This window comes from Cydia fagiglandana, chromosome 16 (assembly GCF_963556715.1).
Source record: "Cydia fagiglandana chromosome 16, ilCydFagi1.1, whole genome shotgun sequence".
In the NCBI taxonomy this organism is placed as follows: Eukaryota; Metazoa; Arthropoda; class Insecta; order Lepidoptera; family Tortricidae; genus Cydia; species Cydia fagiglandana.
In genome coordinates this window covers 8670477-8696656 of record NC_085947.1, presented here as the reverse complement: position 1 = coordinate 8696656, position 26180 = coordinate 8670477, and the positions used below count along the sequence as shown (strand labels likewise).

Sequence of the window (26180 nt, the reverse complement as noted above, 5' to 3'; positions counted from 1 at the left end):
CTTCTTTTTTTTTCGGTAGCATGCCTCAGCGACTAGAAATGATTGTAGATTTAAATTAGTTAAAAGATTGACTGATTGAAACTAATCAAAGTAGTATCTTGTGTGACCGATTCCTAACAGTGCCCAAATGCTTAAATATTAAACTTACAAGGACGATATGAAAAAATAGCCTGTAGTATTTACGGATTGTCTAGTTTATGTTTTTTATTTATTTATAATCATATTAATGATACTCTTAAGACTGATGTAACACTAGTTAAACAAAACTACCCAAAATACTAAATCAATAACTGCGGTTGGATATATGCGCTCTACTAAAATCACTTCGCAATCAACATGTGGTCAACGGAAACGCTGGCTTTATTCTCTATGTGCATTAGAATTAGAACTATCAAAATGATATCGAAAACCTAGTTACTTGCGAGTGCTCACTTGCTCTACACATGTTACATATATGTGAGGTGAGAGTGACGTATTCTTTCATATTGGATTGGTATTACGGCGATATTATATCTTCTTTTCTGAATAGGCCTCGAGGCGCACTCTGTGTAAGTACCTACTTAGATCGAGTCGTCCAATCGAGATTACTTTTTACTGTCGACCGATATTTATAGAACACCACCGAGTAATTCACGTAATATGTGTAGGCATAAGCACGACCGGCAGAGGATTTATTTTAGGAGCGTCGTACTACTCGTACTGATATCCAATTCATCAAATTTGGGGCTTTACTTCATTTATTTTGTTTATTTTTAACACGATTTGAAATAAAGCATATATCAGGTGAACTTTTCGTTTAGGGGAGCAAAGCATATGAAGTGGCGTGGCTAATATTACCTGTAGCAAAATAAATATGACACTTAACAAAAAAATATGAAGTATGACCAAAATTCGCAAATATGCTATTTTGAAGTATATTGGTATGTATCCTACCCCACGTGCCTTTACCCCAAATTAAATATGAATTTAAAAATTTCTACTAACATTCGATGCAATGGTTTGTAAAATTTGTAAGAAAATTTTACCTGATATGTGATACTTTTTAAATTTAAGTTTATAAATTGTTATATAAATAAACGTTTATACGACGTACTAAACGGTGTTACTAAATTGACGCCTTGTTTTGACGCATCAGAGAAAGTGTTTGGCCACATTTTTGTAGACAGGAAGTATCGTGGCGACCGATGGACCGTGAACGGAAACGAATGTGATTTTAATTAGCTATCGATTTGAATTACCACTATACAAATTTAAGTCGTTGTAGTGTTGTGAAACAAGCGATCAGTGTAATGAGTCTTAATTTGATATACACTTAACATAGTTTGATTTCAAATTTGTTAATTGACCGTATTATTTATGCTTTTCGTGAGGTTAATGATCGATAATGACATTTGATGAATGCATGGATTAGATTTCTTTCGGATAAACAAGAAAATACCAGGCGGCGTAGCACGGTCGCGTTTTTATCGCTTGTCACCATGCCTGTCACGTTCTAACAAGTATGTAAGTGCGAAACGGACGTGCATAGTGATAGTCGATAAAAATGCAACCGTGCTGCGCCCGCAGTTTAAATCTCAAACCAATACGATAAGCAATTAATATATGCACGTTTAGAAATCGTTCAGGTCACGATCTCGAGATCCATTCCAGAAAATTAGCTTAATACTGAATCTGGATAGAGTTGCCTGAAAAAAAATCTTGACAAGTCATCTTAAACTGCTTGGTCCACTACTGAACAAATTGATATTTTGTTATATGTAGGTTAATTGGTGGATTACATCCATTCTATGGAACTTGCTAACTATGTAAACAAACCGCCATATTGAAATTGTCTCTGAATGATGAATTTACTAGTGACTTTTGTTTACATAGTTAGCAAGTTCCATAGAATGAGACGCTAGAACAGGGGTCTGGTTGCTGCGTTAGGGCTGAACCCCTGGAGCCTGGCTCCCGCGGGCTGGATTGGAACGCTGTCGGCGGGCCGGATTGGAACGCTTCGCGGGCCGGGGTTTGGGGAGCCCTGCGGTAGAACATCTTTTGCTATGAAAGCCCTTACCTCCCGGTCCTTATTGCCATAGGTGATGCCCAGGTTGGGCATGGCGCGCAGGATGGCGACGAGCGACTGAATTGTGTTGCTGTACACCACCGGCCGGTACTGTTTGAAGTCTTCATTCGTAAAGCCACTTTCGTGGATAATTCTGTAGACAAACGAAAGTAACGTGAGATTTGATTATTATGGAGCAAAACTGTAGACCTACTTCCTATCATTTTACCAGTCAGACATTGGTCACAATTTGGTCTAGAGTTAGACCAAGCTTAGCTTGGCTAAGTTAAACTTAACTTGATCTAGCTCTATTATAGGCCAGCTCTGTGCCGATACTGCCGATCGAAAATATGATAGATTTAAAACTAAGATACTTATAATAATGTTACATTGCTATAATTCTAAACTGAATCGATGTTACACCAAAATATAACGAATCAAGACTTTTCTTTCAGTACTCGCTAATTAGGCACCGTTACTATATCGCTTAGAATTATTATTTGTACTTTATTTTGGCATAAACAGTCATTACAGAAGAGTGACATTGAAAACATATTACACTTAATATTGACAATAAATACAGTGCTGAAAACGTTACAGATTATATTAATTAATTTTGTTGCCAGTGTCACGGACCTTGAATTAACTTAACTTATTATGAGTGACACTAAGCATTTTAAATCTACTTCAGCATACCAGCATTTAGTATAGTCATACTTGCAGGCTTGCGCTACAACATACTACCTATGTGATACTATCAAAGAAAAATCAACTGACCAATTTTTTGAAAGGCACAACGAAGCGGCGGCATAAAAAACGACTCAAATATTATTTAAAAAGGAATGTCAAGCCCGATTAATCGAAACCGGATATACGCAATAATATGCAAAGTCCCGTCATGTTCTTTCTATGATATCTGTACCGTGGTGTATCGCACCTGTCAACCCAAGACGAACCCTTTGAAGTGAACACTACGGCGCGACGGAGAGAGTGCAAACGTTTTGTGCTACATTTGAGACTGTGACGAGCTCTGCCAACTTCTTGTCACATCCTAATTTATTTCCCAGTTGTTCTAGCGCAGATTTCACACGCGTCTGTGTAAAAATTCCAAAGAATTGACAAAGGGTGTGTTCAGAGTTAGATCAAGATAAGTCTGCAATTATTTTGATAGCACACGCAATGCAAGTGTTATTTTAAAGGCTTGGCCACATACAGAGCGCGACGCAGCGCCGCGTCCGCGCCGCGTCCACGCCGCGCGACCGCGGCACATGCTAACAGGTTACCGACGTCAAACAGACTGCGTCCCGCCGGTATCACGCCCCGCTTCTGTCGCGCCCCGCGCCGCGCGGCCCCTTGCGTCCGCGCGGCGCGTGCGCAGCGCTGCGCCGAGCGAACGCGGCGGCCCGCCGCGTCGCGCAAGGTCACATCAGTAGGATCGGACGTTAGGCAGCGAGCGGTGCGCCGCGTTCCCGCGCGGCCGCGCCGCGTTCACGCGCGCCTTGAGGGCGTGTTGAGAGCGTGAGGCCGGCGCGATCGGCGCGCGCCCTGTTTGACCAGGCTTCGCGTCGGCATCACGCGGCGCGGACGCGGCGCTGCGTCGCGCTCTGTGTGTGGCCAAGCCTTAAACGTCAAATTTCTATGAAATTATGATGTATAAATAACACTTGCACTGCGTGTGCTATCAAAATCGTTGCAGACTTATATTGGTCTAACTCTAGCTAGTATTATTTTATTTACACATTACCTTCTATGTCAAATAGCAAATCTTTTAAGAACAAAGTTTTTACATTATTTAAGATATCAACAGATAAGAGTAGGTAATGTAGGTACTTTTTACATAGAACTGTGTAATCATTAAGAATTTAACTTGTGATGTGAAAGCTAAAGAATCTATTTCCTGAAACGCCTCGCCTTCAACACCTACATTTTTCTAAATAGCGACAGGGTGGAAGAAAGAAAACATGTTATTTATTTGATTATACAGCATTGCGAATGTTTCAGCAATTCATAACTCAATCGCGTGTCATAAATAGATATTTCGCATTTACACCAATAAATAGCAATAACAGCTGCAAACTGTATCACGTAAGAACCAAACCCTCTAACTGATGAATTTTAATCAAACAGAAACTCGAAGTCTCGACCGTATCGTCAGGAATACTAGGAATCGATAATGACAAGTGTCCCGCTTTCACACACCGGTACCTAAGGCCCAAGAAGCACTGGGTATACGTGGATCCTTCGACAATGGCCTGACGTCACACCAGTCGGCACCCGTCCTTATTAACCGTTTCCCACAAGCGATTGTTCGAATACGTTTCAAGAATATGAACAATGGAAACTCAAACTATGCGACGAGCGTGCTGGTCGAAAATATGTCGACATAGTAAAGTCGTGTTAACATTTTGGGATTCGCCATAATAGTGTCACGGAAGATTTGTCGCCATATAAGATCAAGACGTATATGTCATATTTTTTACCGAAATAGAATCAAGTTCATTCAACTAATCATAACATACTATAATGGCCTTGTGACTTAGTAATTCTATTTAATGAGTTTCTCCATAGAGGACAGCTGAGTCACGCATACCAGGGAATTCGTCACTCATAGATGGACTTGGCGTTTTTCCTTTAGGCGCTACGAACCTCAAAACAGTTAGCTGATCATTTGTAAACCTTATTACAGTGCGATAAGGTATACCAATAGCTAGTTAAGTGTGTTGATGTAAGTGCGTTCACACGCATTGTATACTGAAGGATTTGTATAAGATCGTCCACGTCACAAGTTTGATCTAGTATCCGGGTCCCTGCCCGTAGTCAATGACGTCAGAAACACCGTCATTGTCTGCCTTGTTTACACCTACATAATCTGTAAATTTAAAGCATGACAATGATTTAGGCTCTGTTCAGAGGAGGAATGCGAACGGATCGTAAATTGTGCGTTTTTAATGATTCCGTGAAGTCTTATCTGGATCATAATATATGTTGACTTTTGATCCTGAGAGTCGATTTGGGAACCATGTTGTTTCCTCAAACTCTGAATACTAGCCAACAATGAATGGTAAAGAGTACTTTCCAGTTGCCACTTTAATCGAATATATAAACTCAATTTTTTTAGTAATTTAAAAATTTTGGGTAAAATTGCAAGCCAAAGTACTATGTTGCCGAATGATGTTATCAAGAGGTACTAGATAACACTGAATGCAATAAATTATGATGTATAGGCAAGTTTTAAATTAGTCTCATAATCCTAAACGATCGATCTAACTAAAGTAAAATACGGATGCTATCGGTCGCGATAAACGTTACAACATGTACAATATTATCGATAAGTCGGCGAAATGTTAAGAGCTTGTTGACAAGTTGTACATAGATATAGTGGCAGATAGTGGACAATCATGATGTGTATATCAATAGTAGACTGTAGAAGGCGTTAGTGATAATATTTGAAGGTACATGTTCGTTGAATTGCGTCATTATTTGGTAATTACCCCTATCGCTTAAAACCGCCGTGATTTAACAAGGATAATATTATATACTGTATAATCATAATGACTACTTTATTGGAACTTTCGATTATATGATAAGATTAAAGGATATTATAAAAAATCATTGCTGAAGAAGACCATCGTCTAACAGTCGATGAGTTTTGACTATTGATTGATTAATAATGATCGAAATGAAACATAGAACACAATAACCAAACAATCGACCAACATGGTTTGAACCTTAATTTTGCTGACCAAGAGGAGAAACTATGTAGGTACGCTATAGATCCGACGAAGTCATTTGTTTATTATTAATAATATGTATACTGTAAAGTCGGAAATGGTGTTCGTACGTTCTTTGTTCAAAATAAAAGCATAATTTTTCGAGTTTGAAGATGAGCTACAGACGCCTAAACTACTTCAGTAGGATAAATTAGAGAATCGGAAACCACCATTCGGCAATAATGTGGACAATGGAGCAAGCGGTGTGATTGGATTGGCCGTAAAAAAAAAGTGTCGAAACAGAGGACAGATACAAGCATGTGACCGAGTGAAAAGTACAGCTTTGGACAAGATATTACGTGATAATATTGATATGCCTGTCACTATTCGTTATATACAATAAGATAAGATGAACTACCTGATACATTCAACTAAAATATATTACAAATCCAGGTATTTGTGCCTTGTAGTAGAAGAACAATCTGGTCATTGATTTCTTTCGCCCTATGAACTAATAGGAAAGTTACATATAATCAATGAATGTTCATCAAATAAGTCCTATGTTTCTGACCAAATTGTCACCCATGTTGATATAGGTAGGAAGGTAAAATACATTAAATATATAAATGACTTCAAGTGAAGTTAAAGTATTGTCCAAATATAATACACTTACTTCATTTGTTTGACTATAGTACTCTTGCCGGACTCTCCAGCACCTGAAACAAAGACAACGGTTAATACAGTTCCTATACAAGCAGACTAACATATCAGTTGATTCATTATCTTAACCCTTTATAAGGCAGAGGCGATATATCGACCACATACGCTCAATCAGAAATTCAACCATACTGTTTTAATAATAGGGCTCAAAATCGTTTGCATTAATTGAATATTCAACTTGCTTTTAAAATAGATTTTTGAAATGTAGGCTTCTGATAGCTGCAACAAATTCTGCGATAGCACGTCCCTGTCAACGGGCCTTATAAAGGGTTAATATAATATCGTTATCTATTCTAACGCCCACTTGTGCATTAGCCGACGCTGATCAACTAGTAGATTCACCAGAAAGAGGCAAAACAGACAATTTATTACGTACCTATGCAGTTTAAGTTAGTTTTTTTTTGCATATTTACGTGTTCAGTAATTGAACCCAGTTTACAAAACCGAAACACACAACAACAAAACAACAACAGAACAAAAACAGAACAGTTTACAAAAATTACAAAACCGAACAGGTTGTAAACCTTATGCCATGAGCTGGCGACTATCTTGTCTGTGATTTTATATTTTGTCAGTTTACTTGAACAAATGAATATAATATATATATATCGTTTTACCGTTTGAACAAATAATGTTTTACACTATTCAATTCAGGAAGAATTCCACTCCAAACCCAATAGGTTATGGGACCAGGCATTGAATACAGCAATATACATTAAGAATAAGTGACCAAGTAAGGCGCTAAGCTGGACCACACCTGAGCTATGGTTCACATTGTGTATTATTGGTAAACATATAATTTACATTAACTAAGTTAAAAGGTGTAGAGATGACTCCTTATGACAATTTAAATGGGCTCCAGGGTGTGTGTCACACAAGCTCGAAATCAAAATTTGTCTCCCCTTTTCGCCAAGTTACAATATGGACAATAGAGCCTAATATCTGCTTATTGATTAATCGTATGTAACTATTCCAAAATTGCAAACATTAGTTACAAGAACGTTATTATTTGGGTACAAAATACAAATAAACCAGAACCCATATATATTTTGTCCGAATCTGTCGAGCTCGAGATGATCGACCGACCGCTGCCATAAAACGCGCAATGATATAAACGCAGTTAATTACCGTACGAATGTAAACTGTTACAGTTCACAATATGCAAGTCTCGGTAGACGGTTAAAAATAGCGGGCGAATAAATAAATAACGCGCAAGATCTGAGATCCGCGACCCGAGGCCGGGGATTGAGAACACGCTAAATTTCCAAATAACAGATATAAGTAGCCATTTAAAGATGGACATGTAAACAAATTTAAAAGTTCTTAAACTTCTTAATATTTTAACGGTTTATGCTGTTCGTTCGTATTTATTTAATAAATGTCTTGCTATAAAATACGTGAATCGAATGCAGTCGGTCTAATATTTAGACGCACATGCTGTGTCACAATTTTTTTAACTGTTAAGCTTTGGTTCTTTTGTCGCTACATAACATTGCTCTTAAAATGAATATATAGCCGGTTAATTTAATAGAATCTACGGCATGGCTTTGGCTAGCTCATTAAACCTCTCCTTACTGTGCTTTAATGAGATTCCAAAATGTGTAAATGTATTTTTATGTCTAAACTGCTTAAAAATATTGGTAAGACTGTTAGAGTTAGACCAAGAAACGTCTGCAGCGATTTTGATAGCCCACGCCGGGTAAGTGTCATTTATACGTCATAATTTCATAGAACTTTGACGTTTAAAATGACACTTGCACTGCGTGGGGTATCAAAATCACTGCAGACTTTTCTTGGTCTAACTCTTAAAACTGTAATCAATCATAATTATCATAAAATACATAAGAACCTACCCATTATAATTAGATGAAGCGTTAAAGAGAAGAACATGAAACAAATTGGTACCTTAAGTGATTACTCGAATTAGCTAGATTGAACCGCAAGCATTTACCTTTGATTCAATGTTAAGTGGTCTATTAAGAGCAAATCATAATTGCCGCGACAACCGTGGGTGTCGCAAAACGAGCCCTGTCGAATGCAGCTACGTTATTCACAAAACATCTTATCTATTCTCTAATATAACTTGACCTATAGCCCTGTTTAAAACCACGCGTATTCGAGATCACGTGTGGACTGGTTCACTTGAAATGGCGCGTTAAATAAGTGTTGTGAGTACAGGTCCAGGCATCGTGACCCCAGTTGTCATCAATTGGGTCGGCGGCAGCGGCCGATCTCTGACCCTGGAGATACACATATCACCTACGCCTCGTCTCCTGATTTCATATTCGTGCTAACTGCTAGCGAATTCACTATAGTTTTGCTCTGAATGGGTACTAGGATATTTAGATTTAGTATGTTTTAATGTTTGTTTGGGCACGGATGGTATACAAATACTAAGTTTCACAAATTAACACATTTGCAAGCACTTATTACTTCAATTATGTTAAACAAACACGGAATAATTAACTATGAGTACAGATGTTTTAAAGTTAGTTTGTAGGCAATGTTCGTATGATGGTGATAATAATTATAATTATTACAACAACGTGGTAAAATCACATACCGTATTAAAATTAAACTATTTGTCAATCAAAATAAAGGTAAACTCATTGTAACATGTTATACTCGTATTATATATTGTATGTATTGATCGAGAGGGTTTATCTAATAAATATTGCATTGTTGATCGGTTTTCCTTTAACTTAGTTGAACACACAGCTACGTGACTAAAAATGTCGAATATTAGCACAAAGATTTACGCATTCAAAATGTTTATATTGGTGACAAATTGACAATAACAGACGAATCGTTAAGATTTCACATGACACCTCGTATTCAGCGTGTTAAAATCCAATTGAAACATCTCTATTTTTATTTACACGTCTAAATGCTTCTTGTAAACTTTTCCAATAAAATTCGGTGGATAATATGGATATCGCATGTTCACACACTACTAGTTCCTATTTTCTATGGCTCTACGTTCTGCATTCCTAGACATATTACAAAAGTTGATTCCTAACTTAAAAAACGAAATTCGGTTTTATGTAACTCGTAAGCCATTATCACTGTTTAACTGTTTATATATTAATTCACACAATTAACTCAATTTAGTAGTAGAGTATCAAACCGTCACACCAAGCCGACTAAGTTAGTTGGTTTCGACAATGACATGCTGGTGGTAATCTCTTTGATGAATCTGGAAAGTTTCCCTGGTTTCCATTATCTACGGGTAGAGGGCCTACCGCGAACCACGTTCGACGTGTTGCCTCTCTGTCGCACTTGTAAATTCGTACTTAAGTGTGACTGGGAGGCAACACGTCGAACGGGGTTCGCGGTAGGCCCTCAGTTCCCACGGCGCGATGCGACAGCGCTTCGGTAACTTGCGACGACTTGGATAACCGACGTTGGCACTGTCATTTCCATGGCCTTATCGGAACGCGAATCGCCTAATGTAATCCTGTACGGATATGATGGTCGTATTTGTCTACGTGACAGTGTGATAAAACGGTGTCCGTCTCTTTCTATCCCGCAGAGTTAAAAAGTGACAGTTGTTTTATCACGTGAATAAATGTGGATAAAGCGATCCATAATAGGCTTGCTGGGTAAGTTTATCTGGTGATTCGTGAAAGCTTTGGAAGTTCAGCACACGCGGTTACAATTTGCCTAAGGGTGAGTATTAGCTGTGGTGTGAGTGAGTACTTGCAGGTATAAGATAAGGTTATATAGGTAAATTGTTTCACCGCATAGAAACCGTTTAACTCGTTAAAATTTCCTTACATGAAGAAGTGAGATTTCTTTGGGATTACTTACTTTACTTATAATCCTTACTAATTTAACTTATTATTTTTAATAACATGTAAATAAATACAAATATTTATTATATACATTTCTGTAAAGCTTTTGCGAATTTATAACGGGGCGCAACATGTGTTCCCAATGGTTGGAACTAAAGGTGCGTGCATATCTTATTATGGAAAAATTGCCGAAAAGCGGACTTTTTGCGTGCCATTAAGATAAGGAAAAAGCGCTAATACCTATCACCTAAAAACAAAGTTAAAGTACTTATTGTTGCCATTTTATTTTCAATGTATTGATTAACTGATAACAAGGTTTGAAGTTCATACATATACATATGCCAAATGTTCACACATATATTAGCCCAATTTCATAAGGCTAGTATTACAATTTTAGAAGTATGTATGAACAAAACGCCTCCATACATTAATCAAACATCATCACCATGCATGTGGCATGGCATGGCAATGTTGCAGTTATACACATAAAAGTTCTAAGCTTTGATTGTATAAAACAGCGAAGCGATGTGCTCCATTAGCGATGGCAACAACAGCTCGGTATCGTGCTATCAGCGATAATATCGGCGAGTCGCGTGCCCGCAACACCCGCCGCTGCCGATAAAATATGTAGCCACTAGCTAGCTACAGCGCAACCGCTCCTAACATGGAACACCCAACAGGTTAAAGGCTGAATACAATTGAGTGAATCGCGTCAAGTTACGTGGCACCTACATTTCAAATATGGTTTTCACCTTATTTGCTCTGAGTTTTAACAATTGATAATATCGCCATACCAATTGGTCCCTAAGTCCCTAACTACTATTACTTATTAGATTTTTTGTTATTCCTTTTCGTGACAAAAATCGAGATGTCAATGCCATGCATTCCCTTGACATCTTTATTCTAGGACCTGAAGACGAACTGGCTTCTTCCTGGTATATTCCCATTACAAGTAGCCTAGACTAGAACTTCATAGTACCACAATACCAACACTTTTAGTCATTTATGTGCGCTAAGTATTAAGAAAACTTGAACGTTATTCAGGTGGTTTTTCCATAAGGCTAATTCTTAACCACCACGTTTTATGTTCGGTCACCAAGTTATTAATAAAATTTACTAAGTGAAATAAAAATAGTTCGTAGGCAAGCCGTAGCTGAGTTGGTCTTTGGTCTTCCTTTTCTTCACAAGTTTAAAGAAAATGGCCCAAGACTCGAATATCAGACAAGCCGATGGGAATCGAGTTCCATGGACGCTCCGCCACTGGTAAGTATGTCATAGATAGACGGCCGAAACCTGTTAACTTCGTGTTACTGATCAAGGAAAAACTATTCGAATAAGTAAACTTTTGAATAGGTAGGTATGTACTTATATCAGGCTAACGTTTTCAATTCACCTCAGAAACCGTAGTTTAATAGTGTGAATCAATGACACAAAAGCAATTTACAGTCACCTCCATGACCAAATCTGGCTATCTTAAAACTTGTCTCGACTATGTGCTCAAAACTAGTGTTACTTGACCTGAAGCTTCATAACAACACACGTAATCAGAGATCAGACTTACACTGGTTAATGTGAAGTGTTTAGTAACTCCTATGAACAAGCCCGGACAGCACGACATGATGACGTGACACGTCAATTAACTACCAGCAAAAGATGTGATCGCGTATTCATTGCACGAGCAAGGGCGAGCCTAGTTCTCAGGTGCACCAATGTAATGTGATCAGCAATATCAGCATGTGTTGCCGGTACTAGTGTTCTATAGAAACTCAGTCCCGGATCTGGAAATTCCCGGTTCTAGCCATACTCATTCAGTCCCGCTAGCATTCCCTAAATGTGATTCAGAGATTTGAATCAACCGTTAAACCTAGTACACACAGTACTGTATTATAGTGTTTACTGTTTACACGGTCAGGAGGTCAGCCGGCCTAGCCAAGGTTACAATCGCTATCGCTTCGACAACGAAAAGCATTATGTCTCTCTATCACTCTTCCATATTAGTGCGACAGTGACAGTTGCGTTTCGATCGCTACGGAGCGTAAGCGATCGGCATCTTGGCTACGCGGCCAGGTCAGGACCAGCAAGAGCGAGAAGCAGCTAAATGCTGAAAGAGCAATATGAGGACTATATTTTCTCACCCTAACTGACGGCTGTCTTCTGCTCTAGCAGAAATACAAAATGGACCTTATAGTTCGTTTTTTTTAGCATTAGAAATTAGGTAAACAATCTTGATGTCTTTTAATTGAAAGACACATTTTAAAAATAAGTTTCGGCAAATATGTAACAATTATGAATCGAATACGATCATTTATATTCTTCTGCTCTCATAACGCTACGTCTTACGTAGGCGAACAACGCGCGAACGCGGCGCGGCGCGGCGCGGCGAAATCAATCCTTTGATGCCCATAGAAGTGTCCTACGTAAGCGATCTCGTTGCGAACGCGGTGCGGCGCGATTTGCACGCGAATGTCAGGCGGCGCGGCGCGGCGCGGCGCGGCGGCGGCCGCTTTCGCCGCGCCGCGCCGCGCCGCGTTCGCGCGTTGTTCGCCTACGTAAGACGTAGCGTAAGTAATAGGTAATAGTTGTTGAATTTTAAAAAGCGTTTTTCAATTAAAAGACATGTCAAGATCGCTTACCTTCTTGCAAGTTCTTTCTAATGCTAAAAAAAAAACGAACTATAGTTTTAGAACCGATTGTAACTTTTTTTGATTGTACTTTTTTTATGGATATTTTATCGATTCCCTTTGGCTATGGAATAACTGCAGAGTGACTTATAAATACTGGTTTAACTGAGAATAACTCGCTCAAGCTCGTGAAGCGAATGAAATGAGATTCCTGACATGTGTCGTGTACGGCACCGTGCGTAATAGGACTAGCACACCGAATATGGACTGAATATGCCATACAAAAAGCGTTACTGGTAGATTCAATCCTAACAAAGATCTTGGTCTCGTAAATTACGTGTCGCACTAGAATTTGTTTAATAATAACTACCTAACATAGTCAAAACAGTTTTAATAGGCTTATTGGGTGTATGCATTATTTTTATAGCCGTCCAGTTATATTTTTGCTAAATGTACATACTCTAAGATTGTATTTGAATTTTTTTAGGAATGTAAGTATGGTCTAAATAGATTCAACTTTTAACTAAAAAGCTTAGTACCATACAACAAAAGTGAGTAAAGTAAGGAATAAAAGATAAATAAAAGAAAAATAAAACTTCATTAGTACTAAATGATAGACATTGTTAATACTTGAAACAATTCAATTAATTATGGGCATTGATATTTTTCTTTGCTTAAGTCCTGTTCAGAATCAGTCGGAAATAATTTCCTATTAAGGGAGGCCTTCATCATCTCAGCCATAAGACGTCCACTGCTGAACATAGGCCTCCCCCTTGGACCTCCATTCGTACCGGTTGGAAACGACCCGCATCCAGCGTCTGCCGGCGGCCTTAACAAGGTCGTCCGTCCATCTTGTGGATCTTGTGGGTGGGAGGGAGGCCTTAGTTTGATATACTTTGCCTGCTATGATGATGGTGATGATGACACAGAATAAATATTAGTACTACAGTTTCAACTGTCTAAGTATCACGGTTCATGAGCTACAGCCTGATGACAGACAGACGGACAGACAGAAAAGACTATTTTTATTTACTACGGTTTTAATCACTTAACATTAATAGAAGACAAATAGGAAGTAACTACATAAGTTGCTGAAAGTTATCACAGAATGTATAACTTAACATATCTTCCAACTATAATGTTAAGTGTATACATGCAAAATTTATTTTATACATGTTGCTATTACAAGGCTACTTTCCCCTTTAACTCGGCTTCTTTTATAGAACTGTCAAAATTATTTGCTAATATTAAAATGAGTATAGTGATGTCTCGGTTAACTCACTTATTATATTTCTAGCTATTAAGTACCAAATTGACACAACGGAGTTAAACGTGTTTTGATATTATTTCGAATTATTAAATCCGTATGTAACTTAAATCAAGTGTAACGTATTTTTTTCAGTATTTAGAATTGTGGCAAATATATGAAGACTCAAAATGTAATAATACTATCAGTAGTTGACTAGTTATTAAGCTTAATCAGTTTTATCTGCCGCAATTTTTGAAAATCAGTGTATATAGTGAAATATTTATGTGAACAATGGTAATCTTTATTTAAAATTTTAACCAAAACTTTAAACCAACTCTGTATAAAAACGAAATAATTTATCTTGACATTTAAAACTAATTATCAATCTCGGCTTCAGAGTCACTTCTTTCTGATTCATCGTAATTTGGCTCTGGCAAGCGATTTCTGAGCGATTTCAGCGTGTTAAGATTTTTATACCACGGAGCGAATTCCTCAAGTATCTGCTTAGCTTTAACTAACATGATGAGATTAAATGCAGCGGTGAGTTTTTGCTGCAGAGTGTTATTATAGCGCAAGTATTTAATGATCTTTTATGAAACGTAAGTTGGTTTTAAATTGTTCTTTTGAGATTAATGAGTTTGTCTTTAGCAAAAAGGTGAGAAAACATAACATTGTATCCAAAAAAATGGTTTCGGCTAAAAGTGTACTTAGTGACTTTTGCTTGTCACCCGACAATTTATTAATTAGTAATTGTGTTTAAAAATAACTGCTATCTATGTTTTTCTAATAATTATCTGGTGCTTTATTTTGTGCTTGGTGTGATATTTATTTTACTATAGACTTTTGGACTGTAAACAATGTACTTTATGTCAGTTTCTATTTCTGTATGGAAACTATAGAAACCCATCCCCATACCTTGTGTGAACCTAGAAATTGTAAGCCCTGGCCTCCAGTTATTTGAAAAATTAGGCCAATACTAACAAGCAATTACTTCAGTTGAGTCATGGATTAAGAATTATACCACCAATTATGAGTCACCTAACCTGTGCCCTCTGTCCTTACAGTTAGTTAATAAATAAAAATGTTGTAAATAAAGGTACAGGGTAAAATATAAAGCAGTGATAATATAATGATAGGATATAAATAAAACCTTTTATAATATTATACATTTAGAATTTTAGAAATTAAAATATGGTAGAAGTCAGAGGAATTCCAATTCTCACCTCCCAAGTTATTGCCACCTATTGCAATTATAAATTGCTGCTAACACACTAACAATTGCAATAAAATCAGGTAAGGTTTTTAATTAAAATGGTTAACATTATTGACAAGTGGTTTAAAATGGAATATTTTAATTTTGAGATTGCTTCTCAATAATTATATTATTATTATATGTGTATACCTTCTTAGGTTGAAAAATCTCTTCTGGTCTCTTGACCAAAACCAATTTTTAAGATTTTAAGATTGTATTATTGTTTGCAGTTTAGCAAATTGTACGTATGTATTTGGTTTATACGTACGTACGTAGCGTAGCTTAGTGGAATCTGATAATAATACTGGTACAAGCTTTCAAGGATTCAGTTAAGTACTTAGTGTGAATTTTTTATGACTATTTCGCGTAGCATTGGTGCTTTTATGATTCAGGAATTCATCATTTGAATCTTTCGTAAACGTCAACTTTCGATTGTATACGGAACCAATACGTGCATACCAGCATATTGATGAGTGTCGGGAGAAAGCCGGCAAACTGTAGCACCATACTCTTACATCAAAATAGCGTTACTGCCTCTAAACCAGCCTGGGGTTGCGAACTTTCCGAGATTTCATTTACATAATGTAGCAGCCACCGATACGTAAATCATAACTCGGCGTCGCGGCCGCCGCAAGTTCATGGGTGCGGCCATGTGCCTTCAAAATTAAAGAAGCTTTATATACCTAACAAAAGCAGCTTGATATCCTTGGAAGCCTGGATGCCATCCTCTTTTAAATTCCTCTCGATTTGTCGGCTGCGAGCGGCCGCCGCTCGCTCCTCGGCCGACTGGGCGCATCCCATGTCGGCAGCTGTTCTCGTGCCTTGGCGCCTGGCCGCCGGCCGCCCCGAGCCGGGCGCGCTCTCACCGCTCCCTCTGCATGCGCTCCGCACGCCGCCTGCCGCTTCGGCCCCACTGGAGACACCCTACGCGACGATAATTGCGGTTCTCTACTCGGCGATACTCAACACACAGTAACCTAACTTAACACTTATCACTCCCAATCCTAGTCGTACACACTTAGCACGAACGAACTGAACACCACAGAGACTGTCTTCGATGTACTATAGTATCGACACTGAAAACGCGTAACGGCAGCCCGAACTTTAATTGAATACGAATCCGTTTAAAATATGAGATAATGGCGGCCGGATGACAAGCTAGCTCCGCTCCGTGACGGCGACCGCGCCCCGCTCGACTGACGTTCGGGTGCGTTCGGTACTCTTCGTTTGGGCTCGCTCACACATGCGTGAAAGTAAATTCGACTGGAAATGAAACGGCACGACTAGGAAAAGCAATGCGCTTGTGGATGCGTCTATTTTTTTTTTGTTAATATTATTATTATTGTAAATCTTAATATTATGTAATGTACAATTATAATTTTTATAATATATATGAGTTAATGAATGATTCATCGTAGCACAATAAGTAATATAGTAGTTAGGTAAGTACGTACACATATTCGCCGGCACGGTGTCACATCTAAACTTGCTAGTAAAATAACGGCTGAAAATTTAAGTTTTATTTGTTATTAAATCAAATTCATAGTGTATTGATTAAGAAATTTTTTTAGTGTCTACCCAAATCGACAAAGAAGGGAAGGGAAATAAAATTGTTTTCACCACACCAGAGTATCTACCGCGAATCACGTTCGATGTGTTACCTCCCTGTCACACTTACGTACGAATTTACAAGTGCGACAGAGAGGCAACACGTCGAACGTAGTTCGCGGTAGGCCCTCAGCTCGGAAAGGCTTACTTTGCACTTCAAAAACTGATAGCAAAGTTGCATTTTATTCACACGTGAGGCAAAGTAATCAAATGCAAATTTCGAGTTGTTTTCTTGTGTTTGCTGGTAGAATTGACCTTTAAATGATGATTTTGGATGATAAATATTTAATAACATTCATTTGGATTTGATTTGTTTTGATTTTGTTTGATATTTTACATTTAATATTTGCTTCGGGTTGGTGTGGTGAAAAATTTTGTGTTTCATTCGAGCAAATTTTTGTTTAACCCTCGTGCTTAGAAACCCTCGCAACGCTCAAGATTCCATTTTTCGAAACACTCGCTACGCTCGTGGTTCAATTTTGGGATCTTTCGCTTGCTCGGGTATCAATATTGTTGGCTATGTGCATGTGTTATAGTCCGTTTTTTTTAGCATTAGAAAGAACTTCGCAGAAGTAAATTTGTGGTTTCAAATCCGGCACTTTTAGCGGTAATAATTTGAAGTAAATTACATGTATTGACCATGCTACATTAGATAATTCAATAATTATTTACAAATAACGAGCCTCATAAAAACTGCACGCTTGCTTCTGCGGAGTTCTTTCTAATGCTAAAAAAAACGAACTATAGTTAGGTGCTTGTCGTTTCAGAATGTCGACGTTCATACAGCATAGTCCTTATGTTTATTAGGGTTCCGTACCCAAAGGGTAAAACGGGACCCTATTACTAAAACTCTGCTATCCGTCCGTCCGTCCGTCTGTCACCAGGCTGTATCTCACGAACCGTGATAGCTAGACAGTTGAAATTTTCATAGATGATGTTAAGTATTTCTGTTGCCGCTGTAACAACAAATACTAAAAACAGAATAAAATAAAGATTTAAGTGGGGCCCCCATATAACAAACGTGATTTTTGACCGAAGTTAAGCAACGTCGGGCGGGGTCAGTACTTGGATGGGTGACTGTTTTTTTTTGCCTTTTTTTGCATTAGTATTTATTATTCACGCCCTACAGCCTACAGCCCAAACTTCGAGTACAAGTCTGCATGTATGTTTTTAGGGGTCAAATCTTGCAAGTTAAATTTGACCCTCTAATAGGGTCCCGACTTACAATAAAGCTGAAAATTTGCATATTTAAGTAAGTCGGGTGAAAATACAATATTATGGTACCATCGAGCTGATCTGATGATAGAGACAAGAGGTGCCTATAGCATAGGAATTCTGTGATAAAACAACGAAACCTAATTGTGTTTGGGGTTTTTAATACCGTTCTTATGTGTATAATTGTATAAACACATGAGGCGTACTGGCGTAAGAAGGACGGGGATACATACGGATACGAGGTGTATAAAGTTACTACCAAAAATAAAGGTATTTGGGGGTCAGAAGAGATAACTTTTGCTTTCCTGATTCACTCACTCTCTTTACCAAATGCATGTTGGTAAGTAATAAACGTCTAGGTATTTCCTACAAAATGGTTCACAGTCACAATGTCCACGTTGCCATGTTGGCAGGTAAATCTGCTACTGAGATGGCCGCATGGCCCGACAAGCTTAATTCTAATTGGCTTAAGATTTTTGGACTAAGATGACATAAAGACTCCGATGGCTCGGGCACGTGGTCCGTATGGGTGAAGATCGAGCGGTTTGGAGAGGAGAGGAAAGCGAAGAGTCGTGAGGTGTTATGGGAATCAATAGGTACATGTAGCTGTAGATGTGTATTATCTAGTGAAATCCTACCACATCAGGCGTTTAATTTAGGTCTATGGTATTAGGTAATGAATAAGAGATACTTTAAAAGGAAGGACAGTTATGTAAATAAAAAGGTGGATGAACGGCGTCGGAGGCAATAAAATCAGAGAGAAGTGAATGGTAAAGTGAGTCGTGACCGCGGACGGACAGTCTCTGTCTACCGCTTATTCTAGCATTTCTAGCTGTGCATAAGAGCAAGCGACTAAGGATGAGTAATGAAATAACAGCAGGCAGGTTATGGGCCTGATTTTTAATTCATATGCGAGGTGCGAGTTTTGCGTTTCTGCTAATCTGTGAAAGGACTTAATAATAACAGTTTCATGTAAGGTTTGTCTTAAACCTTACTTACATATACTTATATCTGTCGGTCAGCTTTTTTATGACTAAGTAATAATTAATCCAAGCATCACATTACTTGGTGGTCTTGGTGTAGCCCTTACCACCACGGCTGAGGTTGACACTTGAGCTTCTAAAGATCAATAAATAACCTGTTGATGTGGTTAACGTCCTAAGCTTCCTGTATATTACTTACATAGCATACTGTATTAACCATAATCAAATATACGAATGTAAGAATTCTTTTTCAATATGTCGTTAATATGTTAGGTAGGTACTATATCTGCAAAATCAGTATCATCCAGTGTGTTTATTATCAATTGTGTTATAAAATTAGGCCAAGAACTTGGGATTGGTTATCCACATATTATAAATTCTTCAGATTTTTATTTTGCATACCTAAGTAGAGGTGATTTATTTATTCAAGTGGAAATGTACTAATGTTACATCTCAATTTAAGGAAAAAGTATTTACTTAAGACCTTAATTCTGCTACAAGATGTGTTAGCCAAGATTAGATATAATTGTCTCATGAAACTCACGAAATAACATATATTTGTCATTATGCATTTGATGATCCTAATAGTGTGCCGGCGACGCGAGCACCGCAGTCAATATATCGGCGTGCGCGCGCACGAACAGCTAGAGAGGGACAGATAACCAACCCAGCAGCAGCAGCTTGATGTCCTTCGCAGCCTGGATGCCATCCTCCTTGAGGTTCTTCTCGATGAGCTTGCTGCGCTGGATGGCGGCGCGCTCCTCGGCGGACGAGGCGCAGCCCATGGCGATGGCGCGCACGGCCTGGCTCGCTACGCGCGGCAGCGCCGTGCTCCTCGCATGCTCGCGGCCCGTCGTCGCGCGCAGTTACGCCGCGCGCACGCGCTCGCTCGCGCACGCGTGCTGGCTCCGGCTCGAGGATCGCGCTGCAGCGCCACGCGCGAGTTTCACGTGCGAGACCGGCAGCTGTCACTGAGGATGCGAGATGGCGCCGCGGCGTGGGCCCGCGTACGAATGACGGATCGCGCAGCCCTGCCGCGCCGGCTCCAGTGCGCACGCCCGCCGCCCGCCGGCCGTGTCCACCCGGTGCCTCCCTGACACACTAATTACACTCCACGTCAACCTTGTAATACCTATCACTCGCTCTCTCGCATTCAGAAAACAAAAGGCATGCAATTGGTTGCAATCGCGTGCAGTTGATAACTAGATCGATCGATGATTAAAGCCAAATTATACGTTCCATTTAACTTTAACCAGTTACCGATTGGCTAGATGAGATTAATTTTACCTACCTACGTTAAAAAATAACTAAGCATTAGGTACGGTGACGATCGGTGATATCGCTAGCCACATTCTGTAAGGATAGCTATTAAATAACCTATACCTATTATAAAGTTCCCAAAACCTGATTTATGATTAATGTAACTAATGGAAACCTAACTACCTACCTCAACCTACGAAATAGGTATGTAATTTGCAATAATACATTTCAACCCAACCTTGAAAAGTTATTTATCATATCAATCGGGAAAGGCATCGCTGGAGTTGGGCATTTACCTACTTATCTTCCCCAATGGATGGCGTCACTTGTGTGTTTCTTACTTAATTACTTAGGTACTCCAGCCAGGCATGTCACATGCTCGTTGACGACCCTTGATTTAGCTAATCCAATGTAATAGGTAACCTGCACAAGGTCCTAAACAGACTCAAGTAAGCTGAAATAAATGTCATATACTAAGAAAAAGTGACCAAGGCCTCCAGTGCCCCAGGCTGGAATCGAACCAGCGTCCTCTGCTATCGCGGCAGGTGCCTGAACCACTCGGCCACCGGATCACAGAGACATTAGTCAAATTTTCCAAGTATAACAATAAATGTATGTGTATTTGTTAAAAACAAATTAAAATATTTCCTGGAAAATAATTTAATTTGTTCAAATACTTCATTGTAGACTCAAGTAAGGTCCCTGTTTACGGTTTCTTACCCAAAGGGCAAAAACGGGACCCTATTACTAAGACTCCACTGTCCGTCTGGCTGTCACCAGGTTGTATCTCATGAACCGTGATAGCTGTAGACCGTTGAAATTTTCACAGATTATGTATCTCTGTTGCTGCTATAACAACAAATCCTAAAAAGTACGGAACTCTCGTTGGGCGAGTCCGAGTCGCACTTGTCTGGTTTTTCTTTTTATAACGACACAAATTTAAATAAAAAAAAATAGTAAAGCTATTTGAGGTAATACAAAACACGCTAGCTCATTACACCCATCACAAATGTCAACTTGACGTTCGTTGACAGCATATTGCGAATCACGTCATTTGTGCGTCATTTTTGTTTGTGGCTTTACTGGCTTTGTGGCGCAACATAGTAATCGGTAAGATTCTAAGACTCGTTAAACTTTATTCTAAACTCAAACAATGGATTCTGATGAAGAAATAGATAATGCACCATCGTGGCGAGGTGTGCCTGGTTGCATAGTGCTCATCAATATCTACGATCCTTCCAAATACGGCACAGCAAAAGTCGCACATGCAGCAACATGTTCGCTGATCCGGCAAAATCTGAAATTCGCAAACTCGAACCATATAGGTGTTTGTCTGTACGGCACAGAAGATTCAAACTCCTCCGCTTTTGGAATAAAAAGTGTCGTCGACGTTTGCCCATTGAACACTCCTTCGCTGGAAGACTTCAAGAAACTCCGTAGTTTGGAAATTAAAACTTTAAAGCAGGCAAAGGAATTTAAAATGTCGGATGTATTATGGCACTGCAGCAAAATGTTTGCAAACTGTAAGAAACTGCTTTCTTCGCGCACAGTATTAATTTTGTCAAGACTTGATGAACCCCCCATAGCTTCTGATCAGAAACCCACAATCAAAAGAGTGAATGACTTAGTAGATTCCAATATTGAAGTAAAGTTTGTGAATATCTCCCAACTGGAATATAAAATAGACAAATTCTATAAAAACTTCTTATTTGAAGCAAGTAAAGGGAAAGGTGTTATTATTCCAAAAATTGTTTGGGAATGTAAAGAAGTTGAGGAATTAATGTATCAACAAACCGACCGGCATCTTGCTGTTGCGAAGCTCAGTTTTGAGATTGGTGATGGGCTCTCAATTGGAGTAGGAGTCTATAACCTCAGTAAAACTCATCAGTACCAAAAAACTACAGCTTTGCACAGGGCAGACAATGCTATATTAACAAGTGTCACAAAGACTGTAAAAGTTACTCAAAGACCAGATAACAGTGAAGCCATGGATGTTGATGGTGATGGGACTGTTCAAATGCCATTGTTAAAATCAGAATTACTGTATTATCAGGAATATGGAGGAGAGAGAGTAGAATTTACTGACAATGAAATGAAGTCATTAAAAAATCCGTTTGGCCCACCTATGATGAAACTACTGGGGTTCAAACCATCACATGTGCTTTGCAAAGAGAAGTGGTTTTTAAAGCCTTGCCAATTCCTTTTCCCCAATGAAAGTATTATAGAAGGCTCCACGGTAGCATTTAAAGCTCTTCACCAAGCATGCTTAGAGATGTCCATGGTGGCTATTTGTGTCCTGAGCACCAGAGTCAATTCTAAGCCAAAGATTGTAGCACTGTCCCCATGTTCAAATCCCTTAGGGAATGATGTTGAAATGGGCTTTGATGTCATTCAGCTCCCATTCATGGAAAATGTAAGAGAAGTACCAATCATTAATGATGATGAAGATCGCGAAGTATCCAGAGTTGACAAGTCTTTTATGAAGGATGTATTAAATACAGTAAGGTGTGACTACCATCCCAAAATGTTTGAAAATCCGAAAACACAGGCTTTAATGAGAGCTGTGGAAGCTGTTGCTCTGGAAGAGGATGCTGTTGAACCATTTGAAGATACAACAAAACCCAAGCCAAAAGTATTTGAGGATGTTAAAGCAGACTTATTTGAAGAAATCTTTGGACCATTTGACCCTCAGGCAACTAAAAGATATGGGCCATCTAGCTCTGGACCTGCAGCCAAGAAAGCAAGGTTGGAGGGCATGGATGCAGAAGCCATATTGAACCATCGGTTAAGGAATAAAGAAGTGCAGGACTATACAGTTAAAGAGCTAAGGGAATTATTAAAGTCTAAAAATACACCAGCCTTAACTGGTATGAAGAAAACTGAGCTTGTTGATTTAGTATATCAATTTTATTCTGATGATTGATTATTAAGTTGTTTTGTTGATCAAAATTATCTTGTAATAAAACTGTACAATTATGCAAGTTGGTTTAATATTTAGAGAATTGTTACTAATAATTTATAGCTTTACCACTTATCTTAGGCAAGTTGTGCAATGATTTTCTAGGGGAAGGTAATAGCGTTTTGAAATTAAAACTAGTACTTATATAATAAAAATCAGCTTCATGCAGCCAGGCCTTCAAGCGTAGCTAACCAGAACTTTTTACCAACTGCCTAAATGGTAGTTACTGCGATAATGCCACAAATTATAGAATGGCCCTTTATTGTATGCAATCATTTTACCTTTTCACAATACTAGTGTACACAGTACTACATCATAATAGAATGATGTCAAATTAAAATGAAAAATTGAGTTCAAGAAGAAATTGAGTAGACGTATCATAGTTTTTAAAAAAGCGCTGGTGGCCTAGCGGTGAGAGCGTGCGACTTGCAATCTGGAGGTCGCGGGTTCAAACCCCGGCTCGTACCAATGAGTTTTTCGGAACTTATGTACGAAATATCATTTGATATTTACCAGTTGCTTTTCGGTGAAGGAAAACATCGTGAGGAAACCGGACTAATCCCAATAAGGCCTAGTTTACCCTCTGGGTTGGAAGGTCAGATGGCAGTCGCTTTCGTAAAAACTAGTGCCTACGTCAAATCATGGGATTAGTTGTCAAGCGGACCCCAGGCTCTTATGAGCCGTGGCGAAATGCCGGGATAACGCGAGGAAGAAGAGTATCATAGTTTTTACACCTATGTAAGCTAAACTTATAAAAGAGGACAAAAAAAGATACAAAGATAATAGACTTAACTATTTAATAAATAACATTATTACTTCAGACACCCTAAACACAATTTCACAGATACTCTTACTAACATATTCATAGGTACTTAAAAGACTAAATATACACAGAGCCATCAGCTGGCCCTAAGTGGTGAATGCCGATAAGCAACGCATCAACCAGAGTCCAAACTCCAAGGCCTCCAAAACTGAACAATTTCCCTATACCCTCCTGCCAGTGCCCAAGGTAGAACCGGTCAGCTCCAAACCCTCCGAGAGTCAAAGCTAGAATAAGGGCTGTACCCCAGCGAGTGCCTCCAGTCCATGAACAGCGAATCTTTTTTAAAAATCTCCTTTTTCCAAGGCAGATTACATCATCAGAGACTGTGCAATTGGTCCTAAAATATAAAAAGGTAAAGTGAAATATCTATCTAGATCTTTCTCAGTTTTAATTTTTTTAATGAAAAAAAAAAAACAATCTAGACCAAGGTGATGTTGATACTTACGCATAAAACTTAAGAGGCGAGGCAAGGGAGTTGCAGTTGGCTTTCTGTTCACATCGATGCTCCCATTTGTCAGTTTGGTAGCAATAGCGACACATTGCGGTCCTGTTGAATTGTTTTGGACCCTGCACACATGATAAAAACTAAGTAAAAAGACCAGTGTGTATGTATAATCCAATTTCATAAATAGTAAAAACAATTTTTAATTTGGGTTGCCTATAAACCTAAATATTAATGTAGCGTAAAACTTTTAAGAGTAAATAAAATGGGATCAAACATATACTAGTTCAAATAGCTGTTTAAGTTGACAAAGTTACATGTGATTAAAAATGTTTTTATTTTTGAATTATCTCTCCTCAGCCAGATTTTAAATATGATTTAATTATACCGGGTGTGGCCTGTAACACAAGCAAATAATTAAAACATAGATTGTACTCCTCAAACGGTGACACTTTTGTTCAACAACTTAAAAAAATTATGAAGTATTTAGACTCGCTATTTCTCATACAAAATAAATGTTATTTTCAATGGACGCCATCCCCACGCCATATCATTGTGTTTTTAAAAGTCGCTGAACAAATGTTGGTTGGTATGAGGAGTACAGCCTACAGTTAAATTTTTTGCTCATATTACAGGCCACACCCGGTATAAATGTGTGTATTTGACAACAAATTACCATAACTGTAACTTCGTACTTATACAATCACTGATCATATTAAATGTGTACATAAAGACTAGATAAAACTTACATTACAAGATACTTTGGGCTTGACTTCACATGTGTAATTATCCATACTGCCATATCGACAGTCATTGTTCCGGTGGCACTCTATGCAAGGGTACTGCAGCGTCGAACAATCGGACGTATTACCTGAGCAACTTTTTAAGTACTCTTCATTTTCACTGAAACTCACTCCCTTATCATTGGTATCCTTTAATTTACTTTCTTTGCTTGAACGTTCCATATTATTACTGTTTGCTGAAATGTATGTTATAATATATTAATGATAACTAGTAAATAAAACTAATTACAATAAACAAAATTAAATAGTTACGAAACTTACCCATATCAGTAATATGTATTGTGTTAAAAATTACTAATAAAACCAAAACTAAACAATCCCTAACACTAATCCTCATAGGTGCTAATCGCGGCATTTTGATCTCCTTACATTTTATTTATTATATACGATAAAACTCGCCCTACAAATGGCAAAAATATAATGCAACAACAATAGAGTCAAGTACTTAAACTAAAATGCCAAAATTTTGACAATTCTATTTTTTTTATTTACTTTTTTTAGGTATTTGATTCAATAGACGCAAAGAAAATTCTCTCGGGAAATATTTCACCATGTTTTGTGATAAATAATTTATTTAACGATTTCAATTTATATTTTAAAATATGATGAAATTACTAGTTAGGATTCATTTTACTAATTCCACATCTTTAATATGTTATTAGTGCCGCTAAGAAAATATTCGTTCTCGGGCGGTGAT

The 26180-nt window shown here is 38.4% G+C and overlaps 3 protein-coding genes across 4 annotated transcripts in view; 1 reads left to right on the top strand and 2 right to left on the bottom strand.

Annotated features, from left to right (window-relative positions):
• The window catches only part of LOC134671908 (guanine nucleotide-binding protein G(o) subunit alpha), a 66079-nt gene extending 45870 nt beyond the window's left edge, over positions 1 to 20209 (bottom strand). The window contains exons 1-3 of one of the 2 annotated variants that reach the window (XM_063529767.1): positions 19864 to 20209; positions 6428 to 6470; positions 2057 to 2198 (exon numbers count right to left, since the gene is read on the bottom strand). In XM_063529767.1, the coding sequence (XP_063385837.1) occupies positions 2057 to 2198; positions 6428 to 6470; positions 19864 to 19981 (303 nt within the window). In that variant the 5' untranslated portion in view covers positions 19982 to 20209. Of the gene's footprint in view, positions 1 to 2056; positions 2199 to 6427; positions 6471 to 16073; positions 16582 to 19863 lie in introns of those variants that run through there. The other variant, XM_063529768.1, reaches the window with a different exon arrangement.
• Positions 20210 to 21527: 1318 nt separating this feature from the next.
• LOC134671904 (ATP-dependent DNA helicase 2 subunit 1) lies at positions 21528 to 23425 on the top strand. The gene has a single exon (XM_063529764.1). It carries the CDS (start codon positions 21610 to 21612, stop codon positions 23377 to 23379), a length of 1770 nt encoding a protein of 589 aa, XP_063385834.1. The 5' UTR covers positions 21528 to 21609; the 3' UTR covers positions 23380 to 23425.
• Positions 23426 to 24198: 773 nt separating this feature from the next.
• LOC134671906 (TM2 domain-containing protein almondex) lies at positions 24199 to 25937 on the bottom strand. The gene is made up of 4 exons (XM_063529765.1): positions 25745 to 25937; positions 25430 to 25659; positions 24684 to 24805; positions 24199 to 24575 (listed from the first exon to the last, which is right to left on the bottom strand). The coding sequence occupies exons 1-4, from the start codon at positions 25836 to 25838 to the stop codon at positions 24296 to 24298; spliced, it is 726 nt and encodes a 241-aa protein (XP_063385835.1). The 5' UTR covers positions 25839 to 25937; the 3' UTR covers positions 24199 to 24295.
• Between the last annotated feature and the right edge of the window lie 243 nt (positions 25938 to 26180).